The 15,834-nt window shown below is 40.6% G+C and overlaps 1 protein-coding gene across 5 annotated transcripts in view; it reads right to left on the minus strand.

The window, feature by feature from the left end:
• The window catches only part of MRTFB (myocardin related transcription factor B), a 118,492-nt gene that overhangs the window by 74,462 nt on the left and 28,196 nt on the right, over positions 1-15,834 (minus strand). For all 5 annotated transcript variants that reach the window (XR_006415016.1, XM_044433114.1, XM_044433110.1 and 2 more), the window contains one exon: positions 11,397-11,563. Coding sequence is in view for 4 of the 5 variants with exons in the window: in XM_044433114.1 (XP_044289049.1) it covers positions 11,397-11,550 (154 nt within the window). In the remaining variant the exon portion in view is untranslated. The remainder of the gene's footprint in view (positions 1-11,396; positions 11,564-15,834) is intronic.

Below are 15,834 nucleotides of genomic sequence, written 5' to 3' on the forward strand. Positions count from 1 at the left end.
GTTCAACAATATATCCTAATCACATTAGGCACAACAAAAGAAAAGTTAAAAGGTTAAAGTTTCTCCTTGACATTAAAGTCCAGTCATGTCTGACTCTAGGGGGCAGTGCTCATCTCCATTTCCTAGCCGAGGGAGCCAGCGTTTGTCCACAGTCTCTGTGGTCATGTGGCTGGCATGACTAAACAATGAAGTGCAGAGAATGCTGTTACCTGCCCACCGAAGTGGTACCTTTTTATCTACTTGCATTTGCATGCTTTCGAACTGCAAGGCTGGCAGGAGCTGGGACGGAGCAATGGGAACTCACCCCGTTGTGCAAATTCAACCAGCCCAGCAGCACAGCAGTTTAACCACTGCGCCACCTGCATCCCTTAAAAGTAGGAATACCTAATTCCAGTATTAACATACAGAGAGGTGAACAGATTTTAAGTATGTCTAATTTTCTCTAGACTGTATGCATTATTATTATTATTGCACAGATATCAATTCAGTTTTTGGTGATGCCGTCTTCATTTCTTCACCGACAGCAACTCAGAAGGTAAAGGAACGATCACATCTAAAGTCCTGCAGGGCTCATGTGGGCAGAAGAGAGGTAGAAGTCTGCTCCCATTTTCCTCTCTTTTTAAGCAAAATTATACTCCTGCCATTGCAATGGGGGAAAATACTTATGCCAGCTCTATCGCTAGATTAATCTTCCTCATGTTGAAGGCATGTTTGGAGTTTGAGAGGGCTTTGGATCTTTTCCCAAAGGAGCTCTAGTTTTCAGGAGATTGGGGGCAGTGGGAGTTTTTTGTGGAGATTTGAGACAGGGTTTCCATGGTCAAATCTCCCTAAGGACAGAATTCTCCATCTACTCTTGGGAGGGGGGAATTCAGACAACCCTATTGCCCCTGAGATGCCACCACAGAGATTACAGCTTAATATCACAGAATCATGTGAGAAGGCTCACCTTAGATTTTATACTAAACCTACTGTTTTTATGTAGGTTAATACTTTTTTTATTTAGGTTAACTCTACTTGTATATTCTCCTTCATGGATCACTGCCTTGCCTTGGCGAAGGGGCTTGTGCAGCGCAATGAACTATGCCATGCAGGGGCACCCAAGACGGACAGCTCATAGCAGAGAGCTCTGACAAAAGCTGATCCACTGGAGAAGGAAATGACAACCCACTCCAGTACCCTTGCCATGAAAACTCCATGGAAAATTCTAAAAGGTCGGAAGGTGTCCAATGTGCTACTGGGGAAGAGCAGAGGGCTAGTATTGGTAATGCCAGAAAGAATGAAGCAACTGGGTTAAAGCTGAAAGGACACCCAGTTGTGGATGTATCTGGTGGTGAAAGGAAAGTCAGATACTGTAAAGAACAATACAGCATAGGAACCTGGAATGTAAGATCTATGAATCCAGGTAAGCTGGACGTGGTCCAACATGAGATGACAAGACTGAACATCAACATCTTAGGAATCAGTGAACTAAAATGGACAGGAATGGGGGAATTTAATTCAGATGACCATCACATGGTCATCATGCAAAGAGATCAAACCAGTCAGTCTTAGAGGAGATCAACCCTGGCTGCTCTTTAGAAGGCCAGATACTGAAGATGAAACTCAAATACTTTGGACACCTAATGAGAAGGAAGGACTCACCGGAGAAGAGCCTAATGCTGCGAACAATAGTTGGCAAAAGAAGATGGGGAGGGCAGAGAATGAGGTGGCTAGATGGAGTCACTGAAGCAGGCAGTGGGAGCTTAAGTGGACTCTGGGGGATGGTGGAGGACAGGAAGGCCTGGAGGACTGTTGTTCATGGGGTCACAATGGATCAGACGTGACTTTGTGACTAGCAAGAGCAAGACTAGTATATTGCTTCTCATCTGAAATGAATTGGGACACATTTCATGGGCTTCTCTTTCAGGTTAAAACTAAACTGCATTGTACATCAATATGTTTTTTAATACCACCCACATTCCAACTGGGAGTTAAAGTAGAAGGATTAAGCCCTTTCTTCCAGTACAGTGCACTTGACAAAAGACCCCTGTTGACAGTGTGTGTGTGTGGGGGGGGGGGGTGAATTTTCTTGTGTCCATAGCCTGAGTGTGGGGAAAGGGTTTAAAATAAACCAACTGAAACGCTGCTTTCCCGACCCTTATTGCACTCTCCCTGAAGCTAATTTTAAAAATGAAATTGTGACCCCCTCAGTGTAAAAGGAAGCTTGGCCCTTGATTCACAATACATTTGGAGTCCTTGCAACTATTTTTAAAAATAGGAGTATGTTTACCTCTATGTGGCCTGCGTATTAGTAGTAACATATTAGTAATAACATATTTCACATGCAAATTATGTACTGTACAAGGACAAAAGTTATTGAAAACTCTTGTTACTATTTTCTCCTATAAAGAAGCCACAGTTTATCTTCATTATCAAGTAACAGTGCTAAACCGCCAAACTGTAGAAAAACTACAAACTTAGAGGGAAATACTGTATTAAAGACTTACACTTAGCAATTATTTTCCTACAATACTTTAAAATCATAAACATTAAATTACATTAATTTCCTGCTATTTAGTCACAATATATACTGAGAAACAAATTCACATTAAGATATATGGTCTCTTTTGGTACTGCCTATTAGCATCTGTAAACAAGTTTTCTCATACTTCTGCCACTAAAAGCTAGTCACCAACTATGTCTCTCACTTTAATAACAGCACTCTGTTGTTAAGAAAAAGGGGGCAAAGCCTATAATAAATCTCAGTAAAAGTGACGAAGTTTACCAAATGGAATGACTCTGCAGAAACCCTTTAAGTATCCTGTGAAAATGCCAGAAGAGACTCAACTTCAGCGGTCATCTCTCTAGAGACCACTGAGTTCTGGCCTGTGGGTCTTTTCACATGCTTTAAAATTCAAAAATTGTTCCTTGTAGACACTGACTGATGCCCAGGGAATGTAAAGATTGTGGGAACTGGCAGTACTAGCAACAAGGGCAGCCTGAATGGGAAATCAGCATATACAAAGTTTGCCTTCTCATTTCTTATATTGCAAGATATGTCATCTCTTAGATAACATACAAATTCTTGCAGTAGATCAAAAAGATTTCATACATCCGAAGAGTCTCTGTTCAATGTTTCTTAAGACATTAACCACTGTGCGGGAAAACCCTTCAGAATTATGAAATACCACAAGGTAGGAGGCGGTAATACGACCGGTCCTGAAGAAAGCGTCACTGGATCCAGAGATGGCCACTAACTATAGACCTGTGGCCAACATCCCGTTTCTGGGCAAGGTGCTGGAGCGAGTGGTGGCGGGACAACTCCAAGCACTCTTGGAGGAAACTGATTATCTGGATCCTTTTCAGTCCGGCTTCAGACCCGGGTACAGTACTGAATCTGCTTTGGTCGCCCTGTACGACGACCTGTGCAGGGAGAAGGACAGGGGGAGTACATCCCTGTTGGTTCTTCTGGACCTCTCGGCGGCTTTCGATACCATCGACCATGGTATCCTTCTGGATAGACTTGCGGGATTGGGGGTTGGAGGCACTGCTTTGCAGTGGTTCCGCTCCTATCTCGACGGTCGATTCCAGAAGGTAGTGCTGGGGGACCATGTCTCTACGTCATGGCAGCTATGCCATGGGGTACCACAGGGCTCCATTCTATCCCCTCTGCTATTTAACATCTATATGAAACCGCTGGGAGAGGTCATCAGGAGGTGTGGGCTGCGGAATCATCAATACGCTGATGATACCCAGCTTTACCTCTCATTCTCCACTAATCCAGGTGAGGCAGTGGCTGTGCTGAACCGGTGCTTGGCCGAGGTAAGGGAATGGATGAGGGCCAATAAACTGAAACTCAACCCAGACAAGACGGAGGTCCTGTTGGTTGGCGGATCGGGTTTCGGAGAGGGTGGATTTGACCTGGTCCTGAATGGTGCAACACTCCCTCTTAGGGATAAGGTCCGCAGCTTAGGTGTACTCCTCGACCCGGAGCTTTCTTTGGAAGCTCAGGTGACAGCGGTAGCGAGGAACGCCTTCCTTCAGCTTCGGCTGATTAATCAGCTGCGCCCCTACCTGGAATACGACTGCCTGGCGACGGTGACACACGCGCTGGTGACTTCCCGCCTAGACTTCTGTAACGCGCTTTACGTGGGGCTTCCCCTGAAGACAGTCCGAACACTTCAATTGGTGCAAAATAGAGCTGCCAGGTTGCTGACGGGGACGGGGCGTTATGCTCACATGACTCCAGTCCTCCATCAGCTTCACTGGCTTCCCATTGAAGCCCGGGCCCAATTCAAGGTGTTGATTATGACCTACAAAGCCCTAAACGGCTTGGGCCCTGGCTACCTGCACGAGCGCTTACGTCCGTATATGCCCGACCGCCCTTTGAGATCTGCGGGAGAGTCCCTTCTCCGGGAACCCTCCATGAAAGAAATTAGGAGAGTAAGTACCCGGAGGAGGGCTTTCTCTGCGGTGGCGCCCAACCTATGGAATTCACTCCCCAAAGAGGTCCGCCTGGCACCGTCGTTACTGGTTTTTCGGCGCCAGGTAAAGACCTTTTTATTTAAACATCATTTCAATTGTTAAAACATATGATCTGGCCTGGGCAACTTCTTCTTCCTTCTCTTTCTCCTCCTATATTTTTATTTTATACTGATAATTTTAATTTTGTATTTGTAAATCAATGTATTTTTTGTATTGTTATATTTAATGGTAATTTATTATGTACTATTGTATTTCAATGTATTTTATCATGTTGTAAGCCGCCCCGAGGTTTCGGCAAGGGGCGGCATAGAAATGTTATAATAATAATAATAATAATAATAATAATAATTCCATTCTCCTAGGATCTAATATTAAATTTATTTGTATGACAATGCAACATTTCCATTTTAAAATTCAGTTTGGTATAAAATCTCAACCTTCCCAAGTCAAATTCAAATTCTTCTATTAAAAATCTTTTATGGAGGCTTTCAACAGGAAATTGATAATAAAACAAAACAAGGCATCTTGTTAATCATAGGTGACTAGAATGCAAATATAGGAAACAAAGCCGAACCCATTGTTGTGGGAGAAGGTATATTCTTGCTACCAAAACAAGATCAGGATTGGCTAGTGGTCATGACCATGAACTGTTAATGTCAAAAATCAGAGTAAAAGTGAGAAAGACCATTAACAGAAGCATTGGGACAAAATATAACTTCAATAACTTTCCTGAGGAATTTGAAGTCCATGGAAAGAACAGATTTGCATTACTGAATTCAACTGACTGTGAACCAAAAGAACTGCAGAATGAAACCAGAAATCTTCTTAAGGAAGAATGTCAAATGACAATTCCTGTAACAAAAAGAGAGAAAAAACCTAGATGGATGACTGTAGGAACGCTCACAAATGCTAAGGACAAGTGAGAAACAGAAACAAAGGTGAAAGAAATAAAGTCAGAACATTGAATGCAACTTTTCAGCAACTGTGACATAGAGACAAGAAGAACTATGACAATGGCTAGTGTAAAGAAATAGAAGAGAATAACAAAAGAGGAAAAATGAGGGACCTCTCCTGGAAGACCCAAGAAATCAACAGGAAATTCAAACCATAATTATGAATCCTAAAGTACAAACAAGGAGATACGTTATCTGACCAGGATAAAATAAGAGAGAGGCTGGAAAGAATATATGGAAGTGGTATATGAAAGGCACAGACATACAATAAACTCCTTCAGAGGGGATACCTATGAGAAAGAGCCTGGGTAACAGTAGAACTATTCCAAGTTGCAATCCGAATCGGTTCAAATCCGAACAAGAATATGCCAAGAAATTTTGAAAACAGAGCAATGGCCCACAAATTAGAAACAATCAGCAAATATCCAGTCCCCAAAAAATGAGATGCAAAAGGTAGTGCAGGAATTATAGGACCACTGCAGTAATTTCCCATGTAATCAAAATGATGCTCAAGGTGTAGCAACCAAGAATTTTACCTTTAAGAAAGTGAGAAATCTCTGACATTCAAGCTAGATTCTGTTAAGGAAGAGGCCCTTGAGGTAAAATAATGAAACTGGGGCTATTGTACTTTGGACACATCATGAGAAGGCAAGACTCACTGAGATAGCAACTGTGCTATGGAAAGTCCAAGGCAGCAGCAGAAGACAACCAAATATGAGATAGATCAATTTTGTAAAGGACGTTGCAGCCTTGAGTTAGGAGAGCTGAGCAGGAATCTCTAGAACAGGATGTTTTGAAGCACATTCATTCACAGGATTGCCATAAACTGGAGACAACTTGATGGCACATAACAATATAGAAACTGCACCTAAGAAAAGGAAAACAAATGCACAGTTCCAAGATGGGTGGGTTCTTGGATCAACAACACTACAAATAGGAAGGATCTTGGAACTGTTGTAGATCACAAGCTGAACATAAGTCAACAATGTGGTATGGCTACAAATCAGGGAAATGCTATTTTGAGTTGTGTTAAAGGTGAGGTACTGCGTGAAGTACTTGCTCCCCTCTCCTCAGCACTGGTAAGGTCTCATCTTGTGTACTATCTCCAGTTCTGGGCACCACAATTTTTAAAAGATACAGAACATTTGGAAAAGGTTCAGAGGATGGCAACAAAGATAGTCAAAGAACTAGAAACAAAACCCTGTGAAGAAAGAAATGAGCTGAAATACTGATAGAAATTAGCATGTTTCGCCTTGAGAAGGCTGAAGTATGATATGATAGCACTCTTCCAAGTACTTGAAAGGTTGCCACGCAGAAAAGGGGTGGAATATCTTTTTGATCGTTCCAAAGTGCATGAACTGAAATAATGGGCTCCAGTTACAGGAAGCCAGATTCTGGCTAAACATCAGGAAAAACTTCCTGTCGGAGCAATACAACAATGAACTCAATTACCTAGGGAGGTTGTGGGCTCTTGTACATTGGGGGGAATTCAAGATGCAGCTGAAAAACCATCTGTAGGGGATGCTTTAACTTGGTATCCTACATTAAGAAGGGGGTTTGACCCAAAGGATTTACTGGTCCCTTCCAATTCAATAAATTCATAGGCAGGCCTGCACAGCATGGCATCTCAAAGCCATTCAGAAAAAATGTCCGGATGGAACTGCACCTTAAGTCATGAGGGTAAAAGTCAGTTATTTTAAATGGAAGCAGGAGTTTTAGGAACATCTGTAGGCTCTATAAATTATCTCTGTGACCAAATACAGACCAAAAGCTTATATTATCAATTACAGTCTTTCAGAATTAAAACCCAGGATGAGTACTGAAAGCTTTTTAATGAAAGTGTTCAGAGGCAATTCATTTCTGAAGGGTTGATTTTTACCAACACTTGGTTTATATTCATATGTACAGTAAATAGCTCAGAGGCCAGATTTCCTGCTGCCTCGTAGGCCTATATCCATTTATATATTAAGCTTCCTGAGCAGAAAGATGAACCCTTAACATGCATTCCTGAAGAAAAATACTACATGGCTAATCACTGCCATAATCATAACCCACTGAACTCAAGTAGATATGATTATTAGAAATGATAGAGGTGTTTGAATACCTCAGCGCATACTTCACTGCCCCTGCTCAGCTATCCTGAAAGGATGCCGCACAACCATAAACACAGAAGCAAAGCAAACGGGGTGACGTCATTGAGGCTACCAACATGCTAACATTGCTGCTTTTTCTCATACAGGAGAGAAACTCAGATTGACAGATGAAACAGCTTATAGGGGCAAGAGCAGGTATATTTAGAGAATCCTAATGAAAATTTTCCTACACTTTATGGAATATTTATACCTGGCATTTAAGCTTGGATTGGATCCCAAGAAGAACTACAACAATGAAAGTACAGCACAAAGGTACAATATTTCATGCAATCTCTTCTGACCTCTGCAGTTGTTGAAATGATACACATTCCCTCCAAAGAATGGGGGAAAGAAGGACACATTCATTCTAAACTGGCTGAAAGTAGGACCAATATGATCCAACATATCCCTCCCTCCTGTGAGGAGTACTCCAGTTACAGCTCCAATCATACTGGCACCAGGCCAGAGGGAGCAAGAAGGAGTGCAGTTTCAGGAGGGTGACAGATGGGTGGAGAGTATTTTTCTCTTTGCCTCGCGCAAACCTGTCCCCTCCCCTTGCAGGGAAATTTGCTATGAGCCATCTCTCCTCCTATTCATCACACTCCATTTTTTCTTTAACCCATAAGTCAATATTCTGTATATTATGAGACCTCACATATTCTTCTTCAGTGGGAATGTGATTTAGGGTGTCCCCTCAATTTTTTAATGTACAAGCTTATAATCTTTGCAAGAATCAACCAAGTATCATCACCATGTTTTGGTTGGCTCTATTTATTTTCAAAATGATAGATGCATGATCACCTGAGCTTGTTACTAATATCTATATGTGTATGATGACACCACCTGTGGAAGTAGTTTATATATTTACCATGAAATGAAAATAAAAATAATTTTAATAGCTTATTTTATACCTTTCTTCAAAGTGTTTAAGAGAACTCATGATATAAAAATAAGATTCAAATTCAAATTAACAGTACAAATTTAATTTAAAACAGCACAACTGCTGTTAAACTCAATAAAAGTCAGCTCCATACAACAATTGCAAAAAATGCATAATGGGCCCAAAATAACTAAAGGTACAGTCTCATGCATGTTTAAATGCATGAATATTTAAGAACACCTGCATGTCTGTTTTAGTAAAAAGGCAAAGTTATATAGGAAAAGGTAGTCCTCATAATTTTTAGTTTGTTTTCACTGTTCTTGTAGCTGTATTTTCTATTATTTTTTGTGTCACCATTAATGGCATGTAACTTGTTTAGCCTAGAAATTAATCCATCAAGAACTTATCTTAAAGTTATCATTAAGGCTAACTGTCCATTAACTTGCTTCTGAAAACATCTTCTTGAGTATTGCAACTATGGAGGGAATGTTCTATCACTTTCATGAACAGCACTAATTTGTGCCACAGCTGTTACCACAGTCATATTAAGATATGGAAAGATTCTTGTCAGAACAGAACCTCAACAAAATGGGGAAACAAACATAAAGGAAGTGACTTCTGAATGTACAAAGCAGCTATTTTATAAAGCTGAAATTGACTGTTGTTTGACCCACATATGATCAAAGAAAATATGGCATTGTATGAACATTGGTGCCTTCATTAACATTTGGAAGGTATGCTCCTCACCTCCCCGTCAATTCTCAATTGAGAACTGCAAAGTCAAGTCACAACAAGTAGAGGGTGAATAATCCATTTGAGACTGCAAAGAGGTTACAACAAAAACCTGCCTCAAGTCTAGGATGAAGAAAATGCTGGAAGAAATCCCATCCGTTTAGGGTAAGTTGCCAATAAGATGATATAAAATCTAGGCATCCACTTTTAAGGTCTGAATGGCCTTGTTAGCAAAACCACCATAGCGTCTTCCTTATGCTGAAGAGCAGAAGGCCACAGACCTGCTACATCTACAACATGACCCTACATTTATTTACTCACACGTAAGCACCCTGTAATTCAGCCAGACATTATCTTCATAAAACTGTTCAGGGTTACAGCTATGGTACTCTTAACACAGCTGCTTGTCTGTCCAGTTAAGAAAAGCCATACTGGATCAGGCCAAAGGTTCAACTAGTCCAGCACTCCGTACACATGGTGACAAACTTGCTGCCCACAGGATCCCTCAAGCAGGAGGGGTGCAAGACCTCCGCCTGCCCAGCTCCTCAGCCACTGCTGTATTTAAGCATACCACCTCTGGGAAAGGAGGAAGCTCATTAGCCCACAAGGCTAGTAGCCACTGACAGCCTCCACCCACATGAATTTGTCCAATCCCCCTTTAAAGCCATCCAGTTTGGTGACCATCACCACTTCCCACAGAAGTAAGTTCCATAGTTTAACAATATGCTATGGGAAGAAGTACTTCCTTTTATCTGTGCTAAACCTTCCACCAATCAGGTTCATGGGATGACTCCAGGTCCAAATGTTATGGGAGAGGAAGAAAAATGTCTCCCTCTTCACACCATGCATTCTTTGTCATGGCTCCCCTTACTCATTTCTAAGCATTGCTGCAGACACACAGCAAAGCTCAAGTCCAGATGATGAAAGATGCCAGTCTTGACCCTGGGATGATGTTTCTGTGCTAGGATCAGTAATGCAGATGTTACCTATCTACACTGTATTACTTTCAATGGGACATGAATTTCCCATGTTAGGGTTTCCTCTGGACCAAACAGTGAAATCATTCTACTACCACACAAGGCTCTTCCTCACACACCTTGGGATTCTGAAATGCTATATGTATATTTAAATATCAATATTTTTTGTTAAATTGGTACAGTCACAGAGTAGCGTTATGACAGAGAAAACTGTTGTATTAAAGAAGGAAATTTCTTCTCCCTTGCTTCTGCTTCTCAATGCAAACATTTTTAGTGTTTATTTTATTTATTTAAGGAATTTATGTTCCTTAAGAATTTTCAAGGTGGCTGAAGCATTTAGTATTAGAACAAATCTTAACATTATAGCAAATAGGCAGAGACCAATGGTCAAACAGCACATAAAAATCACAAGCCAAGTTAAAACTTGAAATTTACAAATTGAAACTGAACAACCAACAGTGTTGGTCAGGTTAATAAGCACTGAAAGACCTAGGCAGAAAAATGGTAGCAAAGAAATGTTGTATATAGTTTTTGCTTTGGAAGGTGGAATCTTTTATGATCATTTCTTTCCATGTTGCCTCACCATGGAGGCAACATGGAAGTATAGGAATTTTGAAAAAGCAACATTTGAGTTTACTGTCAGGGCAGCACAATTCTCATTCTGGAAATCAAACATCGTAGTTAGGTCCTGATGTCCCAGAATAAGACAGCTGCAAGCAGACACAGGAAAAAAATTCTACAGGGGTCCAGTAAGAGCAGCAAATCACCACATGCAAATGTGTGCTTTGCCAAAGAAGTGCAAAGAATGAAGACCACACCAAATGGAAACAAGTTTGGTTTTCAGACCAGACATGCCCTGATTAGAATCTCCTGTCTTCTAACCAAAGGAAACAGCAAAGGAAGAGATAAAATTGACTAGCATCCACAGAGGAAAGGATTCTATGACTACTAGACAGCATCTGAGGGGCCACGACGTATTTCAAATTCACAGCTCCAAGTTAAAATAGAATTTGAAACTGCAAAACAAAATATTCATACTTCGGAAATGTGGTGTGTTCATCAGATTGCCCAAATATATTATGCTAGCACTAAAGGGACATTACATTTGTTATTTCAGAACAGTCAAATAAGCACAAATATGACACGCAAATTTTGCAATGCTACTAAAATAAACTCATGCATCTTGCCATTGTGCATAAAACCAGAAGAACACTGAAAGGATTTGGCAAAAATGTAGAGATCCATGTCTTGTACTCACCATTCTTCCTTTCATTGAGGGGGGGCAAATACTGGCTGGGTTGCAAGGAGAGTTCCTGAAATTCATGAGCAACTGCTTCACTGTGAGGACTAGGTGCAAGGCGTGGTAATGATCCTGAATCATCTTCTGGATCCACTGTCCCCAAGTGTTCCATTGTGTTCAGACAGCTGGAGATATTGACATTGGAGCATGGTTTAGTGACAGCAGTTGACAGAACTGATTTTAAAAAGTTATCACTTGCTAATATTGAACTATACTCAGATCCAGTTCAAGCTCTTCATCCTAACCTTCAAAGACATTCATGCCTTGTACCTCTCACCTCCCTACTCTTATATCCAAATAACATCCTCTCCTGTGACTTTTGCTTTCTGCTCTACCCACCCTAACAGTCTAAAAGTCACCTGCAATTGGAAATTACTGCCTTTTCTTTCACTATCCCTTATACCCAAATAACTCCTCTCTTACATCCTTCAAACTTCTTTGCAAACCAACCTTTACAGTGAAGCCTTTGCCCCAAGCCCCTTATCCCCGTACAGCGCTGCACTGTAACAAAGTGTAAATAAGCATAACCAATATAAATGCACATTCCTCCTGTTCACCCATGCCTCCAAACCCCCGTTGTCTCCCCCTTGTGTTAAATGTTATACTCTAAGTTACTTGGGATGAGATATTGTCCCTTTATTGTAAACCACCACTGATAGCACTATAGAAATAGCAACTGGTGGCCAGTGTAATAAATGCTAATAAAGGAGCAAGATATTTCCGTAAGATGACTTCCTTGTTCATAAGATTACTATTAGAGGAAAATGTAAAGGCCTTTTAAAACACAGCAAGTACATGCAGCACCACCCCATTTGTTGGCTGCCTATATCTAAACTGATAGGCCAATTAATACATAGCATGCATAGCTCAGACCACTTAATTTTAGCAACTTCCTACAACCATTTAAATGACCACTCTTGTATTCACAATCCTTCTTTTGGTATGTCATTATGAGTTAAGCATAGATCCCAGGCAGTACTGCTAATGGTGGATATCAGCAGATATTAACTGACATTTGATATTAACAGATAACCATTGTTCAGATTAATACCTTGTGCAAGAACTGCATATGTAGATCTTGCATTTATATCTAATTATCAAACTGCTTCATTTCATATTAAAATTGAATGGCCAACACCACACACATTGTCAAGTCTCAGTTCAAAATAAATTGTATCACTGCCATTAACAGTCAGCTCTGAAAGAACTGTGTTTATCTACAGGGCATCAATACTGCCATTTTTCTTCTTGAACAGCTTTGCTGGCATGCCTCCTCCACAATCCAGTGGGAGGACCTCCTACAAACATAATACAGACAGTTCAGTCTTGACAGAACATGGAGTTCTTGGCCTTCACTAAGTTTTACTAATTAAAAATAAACTCTAGTGATATAATAGTAATGTTGAGGCTAGGAATCTGTTGAAAGGAGACAGCTTAGCAAAAGCATCTATTTTAATGGGATACAAATCCCTCTCTCTACATATGTTCAATATTGCAAACACATGCAGGAAGAATTTTAAAAAAATGTGCTGGTTCAAATGTTCACTGAAGAGCTCAAGTACATGTGGAAGATGTACAACCTTAACAGGAAATCCTTAAGTATACCCTTATATGTGATTACACAACATTCTTGATCCTGTGATACACCACATTGAGTTTGCCTAGTAATTCACTTCAGATGCATTGTCACTGAAGGTGAAACTCAATGCATGCTTCGGAAGGAAAAAAAGTCCTACACCTTCCAGCATTCTTCAGTCAGCAAAAAGAAGTAGATGCAAAGCATTAGAAAACTGCAAGTAGATGTAATAACTCAGAATAAACAAAACTATATTTTCCCTTAAAAGAAAACAAAGGTTCAAGCGCTTTAGTACAGAAAACATGGATTAAGTAGATGTAACTGGGAAAGGAACAGTTTTTGTGGGTGAAGAAATTATCTCTCTTTGTCTTTGGATCTGCATGTGTCCATTTCTGAGGTGATGGTAAGAAAACTTGCATTTTCCTTTCAACTCAAGTTATTCCCAGAAGAATTGAAGTGCCTATTTAAAAAAACAAAATGTTTTCAAAGCTAATTATATGGAAAGCTAATGTCATGGGAACCAGAGCTGTATCAGGTATCTACACTCTTTACTCAGGCAATGTCCCCAGGGACCTGAAATAGAAAAGGCTCACTAGTTTTGATGCTGCCACTGCACTAAGCACATAACTAATTTGAAAAAATCAGTGGGCAGGTTTGCATATCATGACAAGCCACCCTGCAATTAAGCCACAGTAGGCTACCTGTACACTGAACAACCCACGTTATGCTCGACAATTCGATTTGCTGTGGCTTGTTCTCCCCCTCTTTCTCCCTCCACCCTTCAGTGGGTTCTGGCATGTAATCTAAGAGCCTTTGCAACAGAACCAATCTAGCCCCCTTCCGCTGGCTCTGTCCACTCTCCAGGAGCTAGCCCTTCTCATTCACTACCACTTTTTTCTTCAGTGCTTTGGGAATATGCAAATATGTGTCTTTCTTTCCTTTTTAAATACACTCCCACCTTTCACAAGTTCGCAAGAGTGTACTTCTGCCTGTCTGATATGAGAAGTCTCCCCTGCTCAATGATCTTGTCTGTTGCAGACACTGACCCAAACACAAAGTATGTACCGCACTAATATACTGTTAATTTATATTATTTTATGGAAGTTTATTTATGGATGTGAGCCGCCCCGAGGCTTCGGCGAATGGGGCGGCATAGAAGTCTCCTAAATTAATGAATAAATAAATAAATAAAACCTGCAATTGCAGCCCTTTTTGTGATGTGTCTGAAAGCAAGCAGTGGAGCAGCACTTTTCTGACTTGCTGTTTCCCTACTCCAAACAGCTTTTCAAATGCATACTCCCCCGCCCCCCCCCCCCCCGCAAGGAATTTGATGCAAGAAAATGGCAGGCAGGCAGGGAGGGAAGGAAGGACGGACGGACGGATGGGCTTCCTCTCCAGATCCTCTGCCATTTCACCACTCTTAACAGAAAGAAAAAGAAAGGTCCATGAATTTGACCATTTAATTTGCTGTCAGGAAGACAATACATTAGCCCACAATGGGATGCTTCCACATAGGAAGTTAAAGCTAACCCCCAAATGTCCCATTTTCCACAGGTACCATAATCTGGCAAATGAACACAGTTATCACCAGAAGCCCATACCACTCTAGATCAAATACATTTCTATAGAGACTGCACAGAAACTAATGATAACTAGATAAAACTCGTGGTATATGCTATGTAGACTATCACAGAACAGAGATGAAGGCAAGAACATATTTAAGAAGTACAGCAACATTATTTGTGGGCTTACTGATGTAAGGTTAGAATCCTTACAGAAAAGATAATAGATATATATTTATATTTTGCTTGACAATATGGTTTCACAGATACAGGTCAGTTATGAAGAAGGCACAGTCAGTTTGGAACAGGTTTCTCTGGGTTTCAAAAATACACATAACAACAAAAAGCAATGCTGCCCAGCTCTGTCACATTGTCTGTATTTGCACAGCCTGGCTTAATAAATCAGCCTATTTGCCCCCACTTTTCCTTCTTCTCCACAAATGGGAAAGCAAGTCAGGATTCAACACTTATTTGCCCTCCCGCCCCCTGAGATCGGCAGCAGATGCTCTACTCCAGGAACCCTCTGTGAAAGATATTAGGAAACAAAGTCCCCGGAGGAGGGCCTTCTCTGGCGCCCCGGCTATGGAATGTGCTCCCCAGAGAGATCCACCTGGCGCCGTCATTATATGTTTTTTGGCGCCAGGTTAAGACCTTTTTATTTGATCAACATTTTAATAAGTTTTAATATTGTACTTTTACCATTATATTTTAACCACAGCCAGTGGGTTGATAATTTATGTTTGGTGATATTTGTATTTTATTTTTTTGTAAGCCGTCCTGAGGCTTTTGCAAAGGATGGCATATAAATATCCTAAAAAAAAAAACACTAGACAAAAATTTCCATTACATGAGAATCAGGAACTCTGGTTAACTGCAGCCAAAGAAGCCAAGATTGAAAATCAACTTTAAAGCAGGGTTTGAATTGGTTTACAAATTCTAGTTTGTCAGATAGTAGTTAACTAGTTTTCTCAGTTCACAAGCAATGAGAAGCCATGGTTTACAACCTGAATGAAAGGAAAAAGAAATGCAAAGGGGTTTAAATGAGTGCCTACTGCACACAGATATTCTGGCTTATTAAAACAGGATGTCAAGCATAATATCATGTGTGAAGAGGGCCATACTAGGTTTAAAAAATAATTTAATATTACAGTTAAATTCATCATCTGCCTGGCAAGCATCTATGCTGATGGGGCTATTTGTTTCTTCTACAACTTCAAACTGGATTGCCGGAATTGAGCTTGCCTAATTCCATTTTCTT

The sequence above is a fragment of the Varanus komodoensis genome, unplaced genomic scaffold (assembly GCF_004798865.1).
Source record: "Varanus komodoensis strain SLA01 unplaced genomic scaffold, ASM479886v1 scaffold26, whole genome shotgun sequence".
Lineage (NCBI taxonomy): Eukaryota > Metazoa > Chordata > Lepidosauria > Squamata > Varanidae > Varanus > Varanus komodoensis.